The following is a 23463-nucleotide window of genomic DNA, read 5'->3' on the forward strand; positions in this document are numbered from 1 at the left end:
TACTACGTATAAATAATTATTTATTATCTGATTACCATTACATATATTTATGCGCAACACTGTTGCAATTATCGCATCATCACCTTAGAGGATTGCACCCAACTTATATTAATGTCCACCGTGATGATCAAATGCAGCACACTTAAAAAAGAAGCATTATCACAAGTTGGCATATCTATGCAACTATGACTTCTTGTTGTTAACGTTACCCCACCCCAAAGGAATCGAATGGATCCTGTATGTGTCTGTGTATGTCCTTTTTTGTTAAATAGTAATTGACATGGCGCGATTGCGGCAGTTGAGTGAATAAAATCCGGTTCTATTACTCCATGCCAAACAGCGATGTCCTAGTAGGTCGATTTTGTGTATTGTTGTTTTCGTGTACGAGCTGGAAAACGGTGAAACAACTTCCCTTTACGTTCATTGACTGAGCTACTGGTCTAAGCGTTTGGTGAGGATTCGCAGCGCTACGTGCGGCTTCTCGGGATCGAACACCTGCTCACCGTTCACCAGATAGTCGGCGTACGGCAAGCGGTACACCTCGTTAAAGTCCATCTTCTCCATGACGCGGGCGGAGAAGTGGCTGCTGCACAGCACGTGTATCAGCTTGATGCCGTTCCGGGATGCGTAGTCGAGCGTGCGGTCGGTTAGCATACCGGCAATGCCCATGCCACGGTAGTTCGTATCGACCGAAATGATTTTACAGTCCAAAAATCGATCAATGTCCGGGTACAGCTCGAAGATGTCGAACTGCTCGTCCACATGGTCCATCAGGGCCATGATTTTCCTAAACTTTGGATGCGCACAATTATCAGCCAGCTTGGCCGGAGGTTCATCGCCGGGTTGCTGCAAAAGAAAGAAGGTAAATCAAAACGCGGGACGCAAAATTGGACTTGTAGTTTGCCGTTAGCCTGCCAGAAGCCGAAAGTGTCTGTACGAAGATAAATCACCTACCGGTTTCATGATGGTTCCGTTCAGGATTACACCCACAATTTCGCCCCGTGAGTTGACGGCCTTGTAAGAGGAGTGTTCGCCCAGGCTTTTGGTACAGTACTTTTCCAGCTCCTTACATTCGCCGAGCTGAACGTACGTGTTGAGCGGTTCATCCTGTAAAGAAAAGCAGAGCCACCTTTAAGGGCAAGGACACTCGAATATGCTAAACCCACAAGAATATCCTGATACTTGACGCTACAGCTGACGGACTGGAGGAGGTGGTGGAGATACTGTTTCCGTGCGAAATTGGGGAGCCAAGAAGAGGGATACCCTCAAAGATGCATAAATTGAATTCTTTTCATATTTTATTCATCAGATTTCCATGATGATGCATTATTCATGGTCATAGACCGATTCGTGATGCCCGTTACCTGGGCCTAAGATAATCTGAACGGAAAATTAGCAAATCCACAGCAAAATGGCGTACATCGTAGTGTAGCGGTTAGAATACGTTAAACCAATGCACAGTTCTAGGCATTCAGGGGGAAAGGGGTATGGATATGTGCTGCATACACTTATTTGTATTATAGGTAAGCTTAGTATGAGGTTTAGTCAACCGCGTGATCTAATACAAGAAGCTTGCACAACATAGGGCGTGGTTCGATTCCCATCCGTGTACTGGTTGCCAATATTTACTTTCCTACTGTTGGTTAAAAAAATGCAAATCCTTTCAAAGACTTCGGTCTTTTAAAATCAATAAGGGTTTGTTTTACCAATTGAGATAAAGTAATTGTAAGCTCTATTTGCACACAAACACAAACCAGTGGTTTAAATGTGGTTTAAACACTTGAAATTGTGCAAACATTAAATTGGCCTTTTCTTCGTTCTAGCAAATGGAACACTTACCTTAAAGAAAAATCGTTTCAGCAGATCCAGCACCGATTCGGTGTCTTCTTCCGTGATAACCGAAATCGATAGCTCCCTGTCGATCTCGCTCAGCTTCGCATCCACCGCATTTGCCGTTCCATCGCAGATGGTCGGTGCCTTCGAAGCCATGCGGTTGCTTCTGGTCAGTAAATTCGACAGCTAAAATAAGGAATGGAAACGCAAAAACACGATGTAAATTAATGCGGGAAACAAAACCGACGGTACGGAGGTACAGAATTTCATTCCGGCCTAGAATGGTGCAGCACCGCAACCGACGAGTCGCGGAACATGAACACCGTTTTGCATTGTAACCCGTAAGCGCACAAAGAGCTGGTGAAACGATTTTGCCAACTATGCAAACATTTGTCGAAAGGTGTTATTGTTGCTGCCTGTAACGTCAACGGTTGGTTTGTGTGTGGTTTGTGTTTGTTGGTTGTGGCGGCGGTGTTGCAAAGAGCGGGTGATTTTGCAGTGAAATAATAAATAATACTTGCCATCAGACATGTTTCATCCAGCATGTGAGGATCATGATGGGTGGATGAAACGGTCATGCCGTTGAGCGCCGATGGTAGATGCTCGACGTGATTTTGAATCTCAACCTTCATTTTGACCGGATGTGATTGGGATTGGATGCGTTTGTGGAGGGTTTTTATTTTTACAGCACAGATATGCGAGCAGATGTGTGAATTGGGGATGGGGGGCTCGAATTCGAATTTCGCTTGTGCAATGGCGATCGCAGTCGGACGACGTTGATGCAAATAAAGGGATCGCGATAATATGCTGCAGAGATGCGATGTAATGTATGTAACAGCAGCTCAAGAGGGTGATTATTATCGGTACAAACTATAACGGAAAGCTCAAATGCTCATGCAGGATATCGAACGGGTCAGGTGGTGTAGATGTTTATTCTAAATGAACGAATTTACCTGTAATAAAATGAAGCAAACAAAACAAAGAAAGGAAAAACGAAAAACATAAGTTAATGAAATTTAGAAAATTAGTAACAAATGAGTGGCCCAGGAAAAAAAATTAATAACGAAAATAATGTAACGTAACGTAATTGATCGTGAGGGATGAATTAAAAATGCTTTTCAAACAACAACATGGTTTTCAAAATGGAGTTGCTTTCAAACAATTTTTTTAAAAGGTAAATAAATCCTAAATCGTTCACATCGATTTTAGACTAGAGGTGTGCCTAAAGAATCACAGCTATACGGTTCGTTAAGTTCATTCAAAAGAAAGAACGTCCGTCGGCTTCATCTAATAACGTAAATCAATTATTTAAAAATCATAATGAACTGAGTTATTCATAAAAAGTCCCATCCGTCTATATCCGTCGAAATATAGAACGTCCTAGTAAGTCAGTTTGTGTATTTCCTCCAATACAAATATGAACGTGAATCGCATGACCACGACGTTCACAAAAAGCACGTCCTATCCGTCGAAATAAAGAACGTCCTATAGTGAGTTTTACATCTAAATGAAATACAGGGGTTTCCAAGTCACTTTCAAATCTAAACATTGTTACTGCGTGCAACATATTAATCCACCTCCATTAGTTATTTCATTTCCATCACAATAATTTTTAATTTCTTCTGCATGATTTTCATTACGACTAAAGCTGGATTGAGTTTGACAGTTCTTTGTTATGTGTTGAAAATTATGTGTTTAATCTGCAATTTCATTTTGAACCAAATACACGATCTGACAGCTGTTGAAAAACATCTTGGATGCGGTGAATGTGCACATTTGAAAGTGACTTGGAAAATCCTATAAGTAGTAAGTTAACGTTCATGAAGATGTACCAAATTGCCCAAGACTAGTCGTAGATCCAATACAACGCATGCACTCTAGATGACCCATACAATACAAATGTTCAAACTATCTATGGTCATAAACCCCAACCTTTTGTTTATGGATGTATACAAAAAAAATGAAAATTCCTAAAAATGTTTAATTTTTATCTCAATGAAAACCAAAAATGTGTATTTTATTGAAAAAGACTTCTGTTTTTGTCGCTTTGTTTTTGTTTTGTCATTTTAGTAAAATGATTACAAAATTAACAAAAAAAAAAAATGAAATGAAATGAAAACTAATTTTGCAGCATCTACAATAAATCATTTTCGAAACAAACATTATTTGTTGAACAATTTTGTAAATTAATTTTGCGTTTTAGCAACGAGCACATAATAAATCGAATGTGGAATTAACTAACACATTCGGTTAGATCAATTACTAAAACGATTTGATGATACACTGAAAGCATGTAAAATAAATCCTTCATTTTATCAATTCCTAACGAAATATAATATATTTAAAATGCACACTGCCAAATTCTTATCTCACTGTATTTCAATAGAGTCGAATATATCGAATAGTCCGCTGTACTATGTGTTTTTTTATTAGATCTTTAATCGACTGCTTATCCGATGGAGCAGCGATGCATAACAATTTGCGCACATGCAGTTACATCGTAAAATCAATGCATCGAAGTGTAACCGTCCCGAATCGTATTCTAAGTGCAAACGTTGCCCACTAAGCTCGGTGCTATTTAAATGCGAGAAGGTATTGTTAGGGCAGGAAATTACAATGGGTGCACTGTTACACCTGTTTGTAAGAGAGGAACACGCCCGTATTCGAACGACGTTCAAGCTCACGTGTTTTCTTGCGATTGAGCTCATTAATATGCAAAGAAAAGTAAAATAATAGAACATCATAGTGTCATCTAACGACGGTAATAACCGTAATAGCGGGTCGCACTTTAGAAACACTAAACGGAATATACAACAACAGCAAACCAATTTCGCAAAAATCGTCGCACCCATCCCGATTACGTACACATGCCACAGGGTCACGAACGAACAAACTGCACACGTGTTTTGCTTATGAATTTTTTGTTTCTGCACACAATCTTCCAGATTTGCCAATCTGTTCGCCGTCGCCGGATGATGGGGCCGGTTAGCTCGAACAGAATTTGCTGTATGACACTTGGCGGGGCACCCGAAGCCCAACTGTTTCACACTTTAAGTTTTTGAAAGAATCGCGGAACCGTTTTACGTTCGCACACGCGACTACAGCACTAAGAACACCAGGACTCGTGTAACTGCCACTCTGGCAAATGCACGTATATTTTTAGTGGAATTTCGCGTGCGCCTTCGAAAAACACAGTGAACACCGCAGGGACAACAGATGCAATGAGCTTTCATTAGAAACGGGCTCGTATATATACTGCACCACCGTTCTGCTGTGCTTCTAGCCGCGAAAGCTTCTAGCACACGCGACTAGCTCACTAGTCAGGCGGCAGCGCGCGTTCGCACATAAACGCTACGTGCGCGATGTGAATGTGTGCGCCGCCGGGCTGGGTTCCCCTTGTTCTGATTGTGTGCGATAGTGTACGGACAGACAATCGGTTTTAGCTGGTGGGGTTTGCAGCAGCATCCGGCAAAGGGGTGCGGTGGGAGGCCGGGAGGCTCGTGCGGGATTGTGTCCGGTACAGCTAGGATGCATTGAGATAAAACAATATGCAACCTTCCTTCCGTTTTGCTCGCTGTTCTTACAGACAGGCAGCTAAGAAGGGCGGCTTTTCTGTTCTAGAATGGGTACAGTGCTTGTGCAAAGTTGTACAACAGCGGAAGAAATTGATAGAAAATAAGAATTTAGGCTTGTTTTAAAGCATAGTATGGTACATAAAATGTATTATTTTTTAATTAGTAAGGTCTTTACATCTTTTCTTTACTGACATTTTTTTAATTATTGTAAAAAATTTCAAAATAAAAATATAACTAACAAAAATATAACAAAATATTAATAAAAAAAAGTTTTATAAAGATATAACAAAAATAATTAAAAGGATTTAAACAATAAATAATTATTGCAATAAATATTACCAAAAATAAGAAATATATACATATATTTCTCATTTACGATAAACGCTATTAATGCGGAATATCTCGAATATTAGCATAAGGCAAACTTCTAAGTTTTCAGTAAAATTATAGCTAATTTTCGTATAAATTTTGCTTGAAATAGTAGGTTTTAGTCAGTAAATTAGTTATTTGATTTCAACTGATAATTAAAATTTTATACCTTTTAAAATAATTTTTTATTTAATTTAACGAAAAGCGAATTTATTTGGCTTTTGACATGAAATGTGTCAAATCAGTACAATTTACTAAAAAACTGTCAAATTTAGAAAATCACGTATAACGAAATTGCGTATATCGCGTGTAGGGTGCATCGGGGTATACCTGTAATTTTGAAAGAAAAAAAGTTTTTTTATAGTTAAATAATAAAGTAATATAATAACATTGTTGAATACGACCTTTCAACAGTTTTAATGAACAACATTTTTTTTCCAAAATTATTTTCAAGTCCACGTGTATGTTTGGTTAAATACTAGCATCAAAGGATAATAAATTAAACAATAAATAAAGCATGTGTGAAACAAGAAACATGAACAAATCCACTCTATAAAGTAATGTGCTGCGCATGTGCCAACAACTTTTATTGCACACTGTTAAATAAGAATGAGAACGGTTTTTGTTTTTGTCAAGCCTCAAAAAAGCCTGTTCTCCCTTTCTTTTTCCTTGTTCTTACGTTCCCACCGCAATGCCAATCACTTTGCTTCGTCCATGTTTGCACTTTTGTTCCTTCGCAAGATATCGGCTAAAGCATACATATGAAGCCAATAATACTTTCCGGTGTCTGCAGCCTCGCCATATTCCTTGCTCTAATTTTCAAAACGTAGCATAACGTACGACGAGTTTAGCCGTGTTGTGTGGCCAGGATGCCTATGCGGAGGGTGAAGAGAATACCGAGCAAGGTTCGTGAATGTTTCAAGAATATCATATTACCTGCACTGCTTTTGGAATACAACGTATACAATCGTGCTATACATTGTACACAGTTTATGCGGCAAAATCTGCGCATTACAGCAAACAAAGTTTTAGAAAATATGAAACGCACATCGCAGTCATTAAGCGCAACATGTACACATCATTGTGTTAAATGTAACAGCTCAAAGCAGATTAAATTATCCTTACTCCAAAGCATGGTTTTACAGCAAAGAGAAACAAGCACCAGCAAGGTGTAAGCGTACACCGACACACGGTGGTAATTAATTCGTTCCGATACGATAAACATTCGATATGAAGCGTTTAAAGTGGAAGTGTCCAAAATCTGCCTGGTTGTTTCATGCGATTCCAGCGACAGCGATCGAAAGATAAGCGCGAGAAGAGTAATTCAAGGTACTTCCGCCCATGTCTCATGTTTCCCTCGCCCGAGTAAAACCATGACATTGACAGACCATCTGATGTGGTTGTTTTATGTAGAAACTCTAAAAAATCTTGTCCCACGACGGTAAGCTATTTTTAAAACCACAACAAAGCCTTGAACGGACGAACCTACCAGTGCACTTCTGGCACTCCCGGGTATCCCCGGCGTACGGTCAACACGAACCGGGCAGGGAAGCAAAGCATTCGAGTTGCACTTTGTTTTTATTTATGCTCCAGTTACTACTATTACACTCCACTGTTTGGCTTTCACTTGCTTACCTCACTGTAATAGTTCTGTGTACGTCAATACAGTGTCCTTTCCCAGGAGGGGAGGGGAGGGGGGGGGAGGGAGTGAGTTACCGCGGTTCTTTTAAACTCATATACGCAGTATGCAACATGTTACAAACACTGATTGACGGGATGATTTGGGCCGGGTTGAAGGAACGAAAGTAATAACCGATTTCATTGCACCATTTTTTTTTGCGCCACCATCCGACAGTAGCCGCTTCCAAATCGTCACTATGTATACTACTCGGGCCACGTTGCGCGATCGCGTGAGCAGAAACCAGAATGGGACACTGGCGAGCAATCTGCATCAGTCAGCTTCATCTGGTTGATTGATGGTTAGAGAACCGTTGACATGGACAGACAGAACCGAATCATCTCGTCTCGTCAATGTTGTTGGCCATCTGTGGGATTTTACTCAACGGGAGCGGGTTAGCAGGATAGCAAGTTTTCGGGTGTCGCTGCTGCGCTAAAAATACTACATTTCTCTCCTTCTCTCTATCTCTCTTTCTCACTGTCTCTGAGTTTTCTGTGCAAAAATCGGCCCATCTTCCAGCTGCTATCGGTACCTGGCTATTAATAGTTTTTGTAACGAACGAACAACGACGGAAGGTGCAAACCAGTAGCACGAATAGTCTGACGCTACCGCAATAGTTATGATTGAGAGAATAAGGACGAAGTACTTTGTTGTTTGTAGTGGCTTTTAGTATGTCCGGGTTTGATTGCCTTTTTGATGGAATGCAATTGCACCGGCCCTAGCGCGTGGGTAGAGGACCGGTAGTGCACCGGGATGAACTACAGTGGCAAATATGCAACGATGAATAGTACGATTCAGCTTCATTTAAACCATTCTCTTTATTAATTCCTACTCTGCAGGATGGTCTGCTTGTGATAAGTTCTTGCAATTGCTTTTCATCTTTGCTTTTGAATTTGTTGTTATGTAACCATTCTATTTCAGATTAAACTTTTTCAAATGTATTAGAACTTTATGTTTTTACATTCTATTAGTTTTGTTTTGGTTGTTTAAGATATACTGAAATCAGTTGTATTTGTATTATAAAGAGCATATCTTTACTTATTTTCACTCATTAACTTATTACTTGTTATTTTTCTTTACGTATTAACTTTATTAAAAATGTTTAGATGTTTGGATTTTAGATCCGCTTTGAAAAGATGTATTTTAAAATTATATGCTAAAATTATGCTTCTCATATTGATTTTTATGTTATAAATTTTTGTTAAATGTTATTTTACTTTTTTAAGAAACACTTCAATGAAACTTTTTTTAAATTAATACAGAAAAAATAAGACTAAAAGTTTGGCATCAAATATAAGCCGATACCGATTTCAAAGCTGCGTTCGATAAAATCCCCCATTCTCTGCTCATTGCTAAATTCAAGAAACTTGGCTTCTCTCCTTTCTTTCTTGAATGGCTACAATCATTTCTATCGAATCGTTTTTGCTGTGTTAAATTGAATGACGGTTTTTCTTATGAGTTTCATTGTTCGTCGGGTGTACCCCAGGGTAGTGTCTTGAGTCCTTTACTTTTTATTTTATTTGTCAATGATGTGTGCTCTGTTCTTCCATCCGATTCCTTCCTTATGTTTGCAGATGATTTAAAAATATTTTGTCCTATCACTGACTCTAATTCATGTGTCTCTCTTCAATGTCTGTTAGACTCCTTCTCCTTTTGGTGTTCTGCTAACTTTCTCTCGCTGTGTATCGATAAATGTGCTTGTATATCTTTCTCTCGGAGCTTAAATGTGTTGTCTCATAATTATTCACTAAACTCTGTTGTATTAAATCGTGTTAATGTCATTCGTGATCTTGGGGTTCACCTTGATGCAAAGCTGTCATTCAATCATCATATTGAGCGTACCATTAACCATGCCAATAGTGTACTAGGAATGATTTGTGCTATGGCAAATGATGTGCGTGGCCCTATATGCCTTAAAGCCCTTTTCTGTAGCTTAGTCCGCCCTATTTTAGAATATGCTAGCACTGTGTGGTGCCCAGTCAGCTCGGTATGGATTGAAAGGGTTGAAAGTGTTCAACGCAGATTCACCCGTATTGCCATTAGGCGTCTTTTAGGGCAATCGGGTGCTTCTCTTCCCCCTTATGTAGTCCGATGCCGTATGCTTGGATTGATGACACTGCATGATCGTCGCTCTGCTTCTCAAGCTTTGCTTATCAGTGGTTTGCTTCGGAACGAGATTGATTGTCCTTCACTTCTTAACAGAATACCGCTGTACGCGCCTGCTCGCTTTCTTCGACGCCGCGATTTCCTTCAAATCCCGTCGAGAAGAACGCTGTATGGCACCAATGATCCGTTTTTTCGATCCCTCCATCGCTTCAACAGTGCCTCTGGTGTGTTTGATTTTCATATTCCCCCTCAATCCCTTCGCCCCCTCTTCCTTCAGTTCTTTGACTCCCTTTTTGTTTCCCCATCCTAATTCTTTCATTTTACTTGTGTTGGCTGTGTTACAAATTGCTTGCTGTCTAGTATATGTTTGTCTAGTTAGATTTAAGTATTTGTTTGTTATCATTAATTTTAAGTTTTAGTCAGTAAGTTTCCCTATATTTAGCCCTCTGAGGCAGATATTTGTATCGTAATAAATAAATAAATAAATAAATAAATAAATAAATAAATAAATAAAATAAATAAATAAGGAATTAATGTATTTGTTTTTTGTATTACAATGTTCTTTGTTTATATTTTAAATTTTTATTAACATTTAATCCTAATCCAGTGATTTTTCCAAAATCTCCAGTTTCACAACGTTTGTATAAAATTTTGCTTCAACTTTTGTTAAAAAGGCAACCAAAAATCAATATCTTAATAAATATGTTTACATTGTCATTGCATTCTTTCGCGTCTTGTTTCTGAAACTGTAAACTATACGTTAAAACAATACGATCCTTTCCCCTTTTGAATTATTAACCATGTTTATTGCCCCATATGCAACTGACGTGCTCCGCCTGCGAACGGTGTCATTGTCCATTGCCCCAACGAGTCAGCTGATAGCGAATGAAGGGATAAATAAACTGAACGCTCAACCTTGTGCGCTAAATAAACGTGCAATGTCGCAGACGGAACAGGTTGGCGGTGACTATTTTTGGATCAAAGGGAAATTCTGCTCCGATTCTTATCCGGGTGCAATACGCACTACGGTAACTGGAATAGGCTGGAGCGACTCAAGTAATGAAAAATCATTTCAACGAATGTCACAAGTCCCACGATTATTGCTGCCCCAAAACCCGCTCATAGTGTAGTGCACTCTTTGTCGTGCGAGTGCAATAAGGAGCCGAGAAGGTGAGCAAAGTGGAAAAAACATGATTGAGCCTAAAATGTAGCTCGTTTAATTAATTTCGTTGCACTCGTCGGCGGCAGCCGGCCTGCAATTGTGGATCGCTCCACGGCGGCTCTCGCAGTAGAATGGAGCAAACTTTAGATGAATTTATCACTAGATTCGGGCGCATAAATTAGCTTACCTTGGTTGGGATCAGTACGGCCAGACGCCGCTCCAATCCGACCGTATGTCCTTCCGCTGCTGCCGTGTCGCATGTTTGCATGTTGATCTAGGTACACCGGTCGTGAGCCACGCGACCACCCCATTAGCGTTGCGCGTCGATTCTCTCCCGGTTCGCATTTAATTTATGCATCTCATGCGGTGACGATATGAAAATCGGAAACACTCCCGTAAGCAAGTGTGCTGGATATGGGAACACTTATTACCATACAGCCATGATCATCGGGCTGCGAGCACCGTGAACTGCAACACAATGCTGTTTGATAAGAAAGTACGGGCGAGCAAGCGAAACACCTGCTGCGTTTTGTTGCCTGCTGTTCGCCACGCTCACCCCGGTGAACCTGCAAGGGTGATCGGGGGTGTTAATTCATTACCAACAGTGGCTTAGTGTGGCTAATGGGATTAAATGTTTGCGTATCTAGCCGGACCTAATTTTTATTAGAATAGCACACAAACAAATCAGATGTAGATTGGTTAATGTTTGCATTTTATCTGCAATTTCCGACCCAAATGTCTCGGTTCAAGATATCTGAACATAGTATGAGTCTTTTTGACTTTTCTTAAGCTTTTCATTTAAATTACACTTTGAATAGTGAAGAATGTGAAATTTTTGCTAAAGTTGCTTCTATACGGACGGACTGGTATAGAGCATTACGAGTGGAAAATGTAGTACAGAAAATAAAGTTTGCTTTCTTTCTTTCTTTCTTTTTAACATACTTAATAACTTTCTAGTTTTTATAAAACTCATGAACAATTCATGAAATGTCTTAACCCATACATTTTAAGTGTATCTTATTTGTTCAGTCATTGCTCAATAGTAATGCAACGCAAGTATAACAATTTTAGTACAACCAATTTGTGCACTAAATAACTCGCAAAATAATCACTCTTGGTTGGAATATCTTGAAAAATCAAAATTATCATTCCTGCCAGCTAATTCGTCTAGTCTGTCTGATGTGCATTAAAATTCCTGCTAGTACAGTAATTGCCGGTGCTAGAGTAATACATTGTTCTTTAAAACATTCCACTACCCCATCATTTGCTGTTCAATTAATAATATACTCAACCGTCGACTTGGAACCGCACCAAAAATCGCGTCACTTGAAACCGCTTCCGCGTCTGGGAGGATTACGTAAACGGCGAAGAATTGATTCTCGGCCTTTTTAGCGCGTGCATCGATCATGCTCGCCTCCATTGTGCAGGTTATCAGGTTGATACGAAAGGGATTGTCTGTTAAAAAATGTAAGAAGGGGGACTGTCACGACACGGCAACGGTCACGGGTGCCACCACGAAGCGCGTGCAACCGCGTACCGTCCCTTCCGCCCTATTCCATAAACAGATCGGTTGGTGTTTTGCCGAACGGATATTAAATATCCGCCAACGTGCGTTAGATTGAATCAGTTTTTTTTTCAGATTAACACAGGGCCGTCGTGCTGAGCTGAGCCGTGAAGAGCTGAGCGTGCGAGTGAAACAAACGAATGTATGACGATAGAAAAACAAACCGTCTGCCGTGATAAATATTGGTTACTCTCGCAAGCAGAGCCAGCGACACAGTCCCCCGTTTCGGCTTGCCCTGGGCGAAAGGGACCGGAACGGTGTACCGCGGAACCGCGCGTCAGCACCGGCGGGACCCATCTGATACCCATTAAGGTAAAGGTTTATTCTGGCCGTTGTGGACGATTAGATGTACACTTTTTTTTTCTTCCTCTGCACAATCCGATCGCTCGCTTGTGGGACGGGCAGGCGGATCGTAGTTTTCCGTGGGAAATAAGCATCGGCCGGACCAGACTTGGCCGCATCAAGCTTGTTAAACGACGCTGCTTGCTGCCTAGTCCGGCAGCGCGATTCTCGGGGTAGAACAACATTCACGTTTTCTGCTGGGCGAGCTTGAGGTTCGCGACAGGGTGGGCCACAGTTGGCAACATTCGAACCAGGAAATGGCACATGCGTTCACTCGTGTACTTTCACACGGCCGTTTGTCTGTGAATGGGTGAGGTTGCATTAAACGAGGGAATATTTATTTATTTATTTATTTATATTTATATTTATATTATCAAATATTTTGCTATTTATTAAATCGGTTAGTTTTACAGTAATTTCCTTTCGATGATCGATTTGTGACAATTAATTTAATAAACACCTCTGAACAAAGTCTCTGCTGACGAATTCGATAGTAAAAACAGATACATATATCGGTTCAAATTTGTTCAAAATCAACAACCGCATCGATTATCATTAAATCTCAATTCATTTATACCAACAGCTCGTGAACTGGCCGTAACAGTGCGTTGTTTTGGGTCACCCCGAGACAATCGCGGGTACCATCACCGACTGACGCTCGCGTTGCATCGGTATGCTGTGGAACGGACCTGTCTGCTTGAAATCGACGGCATGCGGCGAAGAGAATGTCCAGTGCGAGCGGGTCGCGAATCGCAAGAACAAAACAAAATCCAACACACCGATAGCGCCCGCGGGTCGCGGCGGGCTAAACCTTCTTAAGCGTGTGGCCTGTGCCACGCGCCATAATTTCAAGGAACTCCTTCGGAAAGTTTATCATATCGCCATCAACGCCGAGGCGGGTCGAACCGTGCCGGGTCGGGCATTTTTGCATGGTCGCCGCACATATGCCGCTACACGTGCCGCCATAATTAGCCTGATCGTCGAGGACGCAAGGAGCGGCAAATCGAGCAGACAGAGGGTAAGCGTATAACCGGAGTGCGGCTGCGGACTGGGAGACGGGTTGGCGAACAACTTATTTTTCGATCTGCATCCTCTCCGATCGTACAGCGCGGGGACTGGGGAGATTTAACTTTTCGTACAATTTGAATCCACGCGACAGCCAGAGGAATTAATATGCCAGTTCTTTCCGCTGAAACAAGACAGGAAGTGAATCAACGCTTTCAAAATTTATAATGTGTGACATGTGGCACGCGCCCGTACGCTTGATAGACGCCAGAAACAAACAACAGATCGTCACGGGCAAGTATTTTGAAGTTGCTATTGGAAGTCCAGTATGATTAGCCAGTCCAGCCCGCTAGTATCCGCGCAATCAAGTGGGACCGTACACGAAAGGTGCATAAAAAAATTGCTGTAAAATTCAACCTGTCTCGGTGGCACGCGCCAATGTTGTGTGTGTGTGGGGGTACACGATAGCACGAGATTGAAATACGACACTGACAAAGTTTTTTGCATTGAAAAAAAGCCTGCTGCTACTGCCGCCTGATTCCCTGCAACGAGCTAACGACAGTTGATCAGCCTAGGGAGTGGGAAGCCCGGGGCAAGGAGCTTTAATGCCCAGGTGGGCGGCAGTGGACTTTTTTTTATTCGCTGCGTTAGCTCGCGATTCGAGTTTGACACTCGGTAACAGGCACGATCGGTACGCGATCGAGCGATCGATTGATCGTGATCAAGTGATTATTTATGAGCAATTAAAGTAATTTTTAATGCCACTTTCCGCTGTTTCCACTTAGCGCGTGCTGGCGGACAGCTGGGTGAACAGTGGTGATAAGCGCTTTTCCGGGCCAAAAGTGGGGTGTAGTGGAAAATTTAAAAAAGAATAGATGAACATAGAGCATACAACTTTTTTTAATACACGTTTATATTATTATAATAAGTGCTTTCAAAAACTTAGTTAACGTTGATAGCCATTATACGTTGTAGAAAATCAATACATCGTAATGTACGCTTTGTAATATTGTGGCCATCTGGTAGCTGCTGGGAGGCAATGTGCTTGCAGGTCCAACAATATAGACCCACTAACATTCCGCCCGTTGCCTGCCCAATGCTCATAGTTTGCGAGAAGCGAGTTTGCTATTTAATTACATTTAATTTAGCAATTCCTTTTTGCCGGTCGTGGTGTGATCGTTTTTATTCTTCACCCCTTTAACTTTTCGTGACATTTGTGATGCGGCGGGGACAGGGGAGTTTGTCATCACGGCTGTGACCCGATGGTGCTTAAGCATCAATTTCCTGCTTGTTGTTTAAGTTTCCGCACAAGTGTGGTTGAGTGTTTGGATTGTTATCATATCATTCGTTCAATTGTATTGGAAACATTTTCACTTATCTTCAGCAGTAAGTGTAGCAGTCATGAATAAACACATAAATGTACTCTCTCGATCGTCAACAGGGTTTGCCAAGCCACAACAAAGGGTGTGGTTGATATCTTGCAAAAATCAAGACATAATCGACGATGCTGCAAGTCTGGTTTATTTTCACACGCTTGTCTTTTATAATTGTCTTTTTCTCTACCCATCGGTTGCTGTCTCGTTAAATATGATGCGTTTTTTCACACCCTATCAATTAAAGGCTTCAGCAAGTGGTTGCTATATTTTTCTTCAGGAAAGTTGTTTGTCTAGTGTAGCTTGCACAAAGCACATCGAATGCATTTCTGTACCAACGCTTCTTAATTTAGCACAAATAAAAAAGTGTTTAGTTTGGTTTTCATTTACAATAGGGATATTTAATGCAAATTGAAGCTGTAATTGACGTAGAATTGTTATTGTTGTATGAAATCATACCGTATGGCAGCTTCCAGTATTTGTATTATAATTTACAGGATTCTGTAAATTAGAGCAAAAACGGAACATTTTTAAATATTTTGGACGGTGTTCAAAACTTCGTACAAAATGCAGATTTTATCTACGCAACACTAAAACACAAGAATTTTAAAGTATATCAATTAATTTTGCTAAACAATCAATGCAATTTACATTGCCGTAAGCTTCAAGCTCCCGGTGCGTAATAGTTACCATCAGATTGAATTTATAAATTGTGAAGATAATAGGTTAACACAATCATTACCCATTCTCCTGCTTGCCTTGATTGGGACCTCCGGTGCATGGAAAGTCCTTCTATAATAAAACAACAACAAAAACCCTATCGTGGATCGGTGTGATTGTTGCTCGCACACGCCGCATTTTATTTCCGTCAAGCCTTCGCTGCGAGTAGATCTATCCTATCAATCGCTGAGTCGCGTGCCGTTCCTAGCATTTCCTTGCACAAAAAAGGGGACACATAGAAGTGACATATTTATTTATGTGTCTCAAGTTAGCGATGGATGGATCGCAGCGAGAGAGAAGGCGAGCGGAAACGCTCGCTTGTAACGCGCATCACGACATCGCAACGCATGGGGAGCGTTCCCTTTGTAGAGCCATGGTGCAGCGTGCATGGTCGGTGTTTTGGGCTACCAGCCGGATATGCAAGTGTCTCACGGTTGACCAAGCGCCGACCGCACCGCTACAACGCAGCTGTGCTGTTTGGCCGGCGCAGCAGTACAGCAGTACTGATATCAGAGCTTGATTTCACGCTGGCTCGTCGTGCGGCCCAAGTGAAGGTAGAAGGTCATGGACTTCGATAATCAGTGCTAGCCGCTGTTTCCCGCGGTATCACGCTTCCCGGGGCGCCAAGGGCGGTATGCCGTGGAAACCATTGGATCGGACCGTGTTTAGAGTAGGGCATCGTTGGCGTCATGTCCATTGGGACAACTGACGTTATTTATAGCATAATCTACCCACAATCCGTTGCCCTCGTCGCTTTGCAGCTATGCTGTGATCTCTAATTCTAATTGTAATTCTAATTAATAGCAGCCGGACGGACGGGGCATCGACAGTTCAAGTGCAGAAGCATGCCACACGGTTTGGTGCCGAGTGTGTGATCATGTAAAGGTTCGATTGGTTGGTAGCCTCAATTCCCGGTAGCCTGTATGGTGGCCACTCCCCGTTCATTTAGCGCACCTACCGGAGAGCTAGCACGTGGGATTAGAGCATTCCACTATTGGAAATCCGATAAATCTTGCTGTCGGTGGAATGCGTACAAAAATATTTATGTAATCTGTATGATAATCAGGGTATCGTATAGCCGACGACAGATCGTTTATCAGATTAAAATTTCCCATGACGAATAACATCGTGGTTGCGATCGAGATCAGCTCCCGAGAATGAGCACCGTGTAATGGGTGTTGGTTATTCACGACAACGATCTCGCACTTTCAGCAGTTTAATCATTTGCTGTAACATTATTGAAACGTGTGGCTTAGTAGATAATTGATTACTATTTAGATGTGTAGCTGGAACTTGTAATTTATAGGCAGCCAATACTAATTTGTTTCTAATTGAGTGTAAGATATATTTGCTGCCATTTCTCATTGTTTGTTTGTATATTTTTGACACAATAGCAATAACTAATCGCACGGAAAGGCTAATGATATTGCCTTATCGCAGGCGGACTCTGATCGGGGTCGGTAAAGCAGTATGGTACAGGTATCCGTTTTCAGGTATGATAGTAGGAACCACACGAATTCACCAATCAATCTTGTTATCTACCAGCTGTACAAGAAGGTTCGTTTTGCCTCTTTTTTATAATCTTTAAACAATTGCTGCCCTAAAATTGGATGACTGTTGATGGTCTTAGGGATCGGGAAGGGTGGTAAATTTACAGTAGAAATAACTTTGTGTATAAAGGAACCATAAGTAAAATTAATGTATAATTTTTCATACAATATAAAATTCCTCGAATTTCCTAATATTTAAAATGTTTTGGTTATTATTTGATTATGATTATTTACGAATATTATATATTGTAATATATTATATAATATATATTATAATACATAAAAAATAATAAATAATATGAATTTATGCTACTACTTTATTAATATATTAAATATTCTCTTAACACAATTCAAAATAATTTTTAACACAAAACAACGGCGCAAAAATCTGGAGTGAATGCTTATAAACAGCCAGACTTACAAACTAGGATGATGCCGCCCTGGCCCAACATGATTAGACAATCATGTGATTTCCTTTGCAATCATTTTAAATAAGATTCCATCACGCCAGCAATCTGTAACATAAGGTACAGGCAGCTGTCACACGGCAAAAACATAAAAGCGAACGTTGATTTCGTGTATGTAAAGAGCACTCCTTAGCGTTCAAGACGCTTTGTGAGCCACATCTGCCAAAAGCAGATCGTTACAAAACGTGTGCTTTTAGTATTATCTAGCACTGGCACACACACACACACACACACACACACACTTACATAGTGTTGAAGACAAGCAAGGAGGAAAAAGTAAATCACAAAATAAAAAGGAAAAGTCTACCAAAAAAAGGGCTAACAGTTCAGCATGGTTGCAACACTTTCCCAGCGCGGACAGGATTGGACTGGGTTATGTACTCAGCATTTATCCTCCTTCTCTGCCGGTACGATCGAAGAAAGCACCATGAAAGTGGTAGAATTCCGAACGAAAGCACAGTTTCATCTGGTTGAAGCGAGTATTTCGAGTTGGGTTAGTGGTGGAAGACCGAAACATGGAAACCGAACGTGTGAATCTGTATTTCTGTTTGACGAATGGTACAAGGGGAACGTGCCGGGGCGAACACTGCCAAGGTGGAAGGTCAAGCCAAATAAAATCAAATAAAACATTAGTCAGCATTCAGAATGTGTCCGGTGGTTTGGGATGTACCAAGCCGTTTGCCTGTGATATACAGTAGATAATTTCCTGCGAGATAAACACCCACCCTGGGTGGAATTGGATTTGAGTGAAAGCAAAAGCTCCAGGCTATAGCGAATCGAGCGAAAGGAGGGGGCGATGCCGGTTCCGGGTTCGAGCGACATAAAGGGAATCGCTTAAGGCGACGGGCGGTGGGACAGTGGGACAGTGCGAATGGAAACGAAAAACGAACGACATAGATTCCGGAACCCACCGGTTCAGTTCAATCCGATCTCAAACCAATTGAAGCGATTTCTGTACATAACATCCTGGGTCCTCGGGATTGCTACCGTACGATTACCGAACCCTACGTAGTGGGAAATCTTCTTCCCCGGGTGGTATCTCTCCCCATCATTACCGCGCTTATATAAATAAATGCCGGGTATATAAATATTCTCTGCACCCGCTCCTGACTGTGGCTGACTGACTGGTGGCCGCTTTCGCTATAAAACCGAGGGAAACTCATGTCCCTCCATAAACGGCAATCAGCTAGAAAACGTAGTAAAGTTTGCCCGCTCGTTTTCTTTTCGCTTGCTCCCTTTCCATCCATCTTTTACCAGCACGTCCGCAGTGCGATGTTGTGGGGAAAATGGGCGCGAAAAGTAACTTTTCAAATCTTCTATATCCTTGTAACTGTGGAACGTGCCATCTATCCCAGGACGACATCGTTATGAAAGACCTAGTCTCTCTCTATGTGTGTGTACTATTTGGCGATGGTAAAGGATTTTCTGTTAAGCTTGCTCATCGCAGTTTGTTTGAATAGAGCGCAACGTCTTGCTTATTTGCATGTTTGCATATTGAAATTTATATTTTCCTTGCGAACAGACAGTTGGTTTCATCGACATCCGACATCGGGCGAGAAATGAAGAAATCCATTCCACAGCTGGACGATCAATCTTGTGCCCCAGGTTAGAATGCTTGTAACATAGGTACACTAGGATAGTAATAAATCTGAAAACAGCTTTGCCGCATCCAATGTGTGCGAAGGGGTTGGTAGTTTACGAGACCATTACACAGAGATATCCTTTTGCAATAATTACCCGTAACGTACTAAACGTGCAAGTGTAACGATGCGCATCGTTTAGAGAATTTATTCATATGCCAGCACGCGATGAGGATGAAAGACGATGAATTGAAATATTAATCATGGAGCTGTGACACAGTAATTAATAACCGAAATTTGCAGCTCTAGTGCGTTATGCCACGTATCACGATGTTTTCATTTTGTTTTACGATCTTTTTGAGTACAGTTACAGTCGTCTAACGATGTCATGTGCAACGATTTTATAGCCATATTTAAAAAGAACTAAATCGTAACCTATGTACAATATGACTAATATTTATTTTCTCACGTTAACAAGAACATAGGATCAAATCAACATAAAATACTCTTTTTTGGCCGCTCCAATATGTATGCACGAATATGGCAAACTAAAACCATCTTTATGTGTTAGATATAAGAATTTAATATTGATTTATACATTAGTCTGTTGAATAAATACCAAAAATAAGTATAGTAATTGCAATACTAGCTTAAAATTATTCTGATTTTACAGATATGTATGAGTTCACGACATTACCACGATGACAACAACACTAGTTATAAAAACTTTAATTTATTTTATAAACATTTTATCAAACCGTTAACAGTGAAATTTGATTGCCAGTAGGGAATGACGAAAGAAGCATGTTTAATGTCACATGTTATTGTAGTGAACGATTCAAATGGCAGATGCATGGAATTATTCATTCCACCTGGTACTTAATGATTGTTTTTTTTTTAATGTGTCATATACATGAATAAATGTGAATGAAATAAATAAATGAATCAAATAAAAATCTCCGTTAAACATTATTTAACGTTCACTGTTTCTTGATCATTAGATTTTGGACCTTTGTGGTGACAGCCACTGTTCAAGCATTGTGTATGATATATTTGAGAAATCTTCTACTTTGGTTTAAATTTAATTAAAAATGAAGATTGTTTCGTAAAGTTAACCCTTCATTACCTTGGTGTTATGACTATCGCCCTAATACTCTACAAGATTTACAAGATCCATTTTTGCAACGATGCTCCTTCCTTCGAATAATCTTCGAAAATAATTAAACCAACGCTAAGTACATCCGCCATTCATCGAATACGTACAGTATTCAGCAATAGTTTTGCTGTGTATAGTTTGCTTGATACTTGTAATCTAGAAATTGGCCGGGAGCTTTAAAGCACTTTACCGGGAAATATTTATCTTAATCACAATCGCCTGGATGCCGTGTATTTGTGATTAGATCACATACACTCATGCCTTAGTGTCACATACACGCTTCCCATTCCAAATGGTGATTTTATTTGATTCAAAACAGTTCCATTTCATAGCCTTAGGTCTTGTTTGAATATGAGTGCAACTCACTGTTTTTAGCAAGTGTAAGATGGGTGAGCACATGTCAAATATTCACTAGTTACTAATTAGAAGACACTTAGAAAAAATAAACTAATTAAATGGTATTTGTACAAAAGAAGTACAAAAATGTTAATAGTTGGCCACAAATTAAAAAGCAAATGGTATAATTGTAGTTAATGTGCCTGTTTTCTGTGTTATTCTTAGTATATGTGTGTGTAGTTAATTTAACGACAATTATGTGTATGAACAGAATTCATTTAACGATAAGCAACGCTTGCGGAAACTCCCCCAACCAGCTTGCACATTGAGCCGTGTTTATATCGCTGCGTTATGAATGACCGTTATCACTACGAAAACACTCTTAACCGCAGGTAACAAGATTGGCATACTGGTAAATACAAAAAGACCGTTCACAAACTGGACTTACCTAAACAATTAAACGATACTGATGAATATACACCCGACGATTGATTGTTCCTGCGGCGGCTCCGTTCCAGTCGGTCCGACACTCGAACACAAACTCTCACCAAACTGACCCGCACTGGAATCACGGTTTCGTCGGAAAACTCTTTAGCACCCGTTAGAGAAAAACGTTCTGTACCGTACGCCGGATGAAAGCTCACTGATACCCGGGTTACACCGTTCTGAGGATGATTCCCGCTCCGTGCTCGAGAAGGAAATTTCACCTATAGTTCAGTCCAACGCCCCCTTTACTTATCCACCCGCACCGAGTGGGCTCCACAAATACGGGACGCTGTGTATGCCTCCGCCCAGGGTACAAGTCCTGCCTTTCTTTCAGCACTGTATCTTATGCGGCCGCACTTGACGAAGCCGAAGTCGTCGTCGTCTTCATCGTCGTTGTCATCGTGGCCAGCGTTGCTCCAGCACTGTGTCGTCGTTTTCTTATCACTCTCGCTTATCTCGCTTCCACTCCGCGCTGGAAGCCACGCTGCATCCGCGCACACTTCTATCCTATTGGAGGAGTGTGTACTAAAACCGAATTTGTGGCGAGGAAAGATGTATCGGGTTTCTTTCGGAACTGTATCAGAAATGTGCGCTCGGATCACGTTTCGCCTGATTGTGGCGCTGGCTTTGCTACCACGCCATGGGGAGGATAGCTGTGTGCCGGGTGTCTGGTAACGTTGGCACGAGGATTTCGTTGGTCACATTCAGTCCCGAGTTTGTTGCGGTTGTTGCCAAACAACCCGACCCACCCCCCCAGGCCCACCAGGAAAGGTGGCGAAATAGGCGTTCGAGCCGAACAGTCTGAGGTTTCCGTTAGATTGATCGACCCGTGAAGATGAGTACGTGCTTCGTTAGTGGGTTTGCTTCAAGTATCCCTTCAGTCGCTTTTGCATATACTTCTACCGCCCTTCTGGAGTAGGGTAGTCTTTTTGTGTTCGGATTGTGTGTACGTATGTGTGTGAGTGTGTTTGTTGTAATTTTTCCGTTTTCCTTCTCTTATCCTGCTAGTAAAAGCAAGTCGTCACGATGGGGCGGCGTGTTAAAGGACACAGCTGCTACCTTTCTCGACTCACCCACACGCAGTGCAAGCACAAAAAAAGTGACAAAACCCTATGCACAAAATGAGCAGAGTTGTACTATTCCCGTACACGTTTAGATGCGCCGTCGTCGAACGATAGTCTAGAACTGAGCCGGACCCTGACCCATAGGTCTGGCTGATGGGGACCGACCACTCGTATGGATTTCCAACGGTTCTGTTAACGCGCCAACGAGGCAACTACCCGGCAACTGCTAAAATAACAACAATCACGACGACAACACAGCGACTGGTTGGGTTAGAAAAATGCTCTCCCTATCTGTGTCAATTTCTTATGCTCCCTCGCGCAGCGCCCCGCCTCCTCTCCGCGTGCTGCTAATCCCCGGGCAGCTCCGGCACCGTATCAGCACCCCTCTTGCTGCGGAAAGTCACAGTCACGAACGTGCTACCACCGATATGGGATGTATCGACGTACCGTTTAGGGCGACTCCAAATGGTGCACACCACAAATGCGAGCAGCACACCACGGCAAGTGGCATGCGGGAAGGCGTTAAGGGGAACGCAGTGGTCCCAAATTAGCATTCTCGTAGCCCATTTTGGTTGGTGCAGATTGGAGGGGCTTTTTAGAGTTGGGTGGAAAACTATATCCTAAACAAAAATAGGCCAGCGCAAGGAACGGTCGCGTTTCCCTTCCGTGAGCGAACCTGGCGTTATAGTCCTATTTTCAAACAGGCAGGCTGAATGAATCATCCAAGAAAGTGGAAACCACTACACATTGTGGAGTGGATTTGTGCTTTTTTCTGTGTGTGTGGGACTTTTTATGCTAGCAATGTAGAATAGAGGAAGCCACATGAAGTTCAATGAAAGCCGTAGCTTAAGCGTCTCGGTACGTATTTATTTAATAACGCAAAAAGACTGATTATTTTTCCGGAATCAGTAGTCATATGATCAATATCAATAATCAGTAGTCAAAGTAGTCAATGTCAAAAGAGTCTTAAATTTTATCATCGAGTATGATTTTCATCATAAAACTGCTACGGATCAACTCGTTATTGCTACAGATTTTTGTCAAGAGGATGAAATGTGTTTTTATTGCCGTCGATTGGCCAAACGTTTGTTGAAAGG

General features: G+C 41.3%; 1 protein-coding gene across 6 annotated transcripts; it reads right to left on the reverse strand.

The window, feature by feature from the left end:
* Nucleotides 1-22013, reverse strand: LOC121596297 (dopamine N-acetyltransferase-like). Of its 6 annotated transcripts, none has more exons than XM_041921109.1 (5): nucleotides 21265-22013; nucleotides 2355-2786; nucleotides 1840-2019; nucleotides 955-1107; nucleotides 1-846 (listed from the first exon to the last, which is right to left on the reverse strand). In XM_041921109.1, exons 2-5 carry the CDS (start codon nucleotides 2463-2465, stop codon nucleotides 433-435), a joined length of 858 nt encoding a protein of 285 aa, XP_041777043.1. In that variant the 5' UTR covers nucleotides 2466-2786; nucleotides 21265-22013; the 3' UTR covers nucleotides 1-432. The 6 variants fall into 6 exon arrangements, with proteins under 6 accessions (XP_041777043.1, XP_041777045.1, XP_041777044.1 ...); XM_041921111.1 differs by lacking the exon at nucleotides 2355-2786 and adding an exon at nucleotides 10911-11289; XM_041921110.1 differs by lacking the exon at nucleotides 21265-22013 and adding an exon at nucleotides 10911-10999.
* Nucleotides 22014-23463: the final 1450 nt, after the last annotated feature.

The sequence above is a fragment of the Anopheles merus genome, chromosome 3R (genome assembly GCF_017562075.2).
Source record: "Anopheles merus strain MAF chromosome 3R, AmerM5.1, whole genome shotgun sequence".
NCBI lineage: Eukaryota > Metazoa > Arthropoda > Insecta > Diptera > Culicidae > Anopheles > Anopheles merus.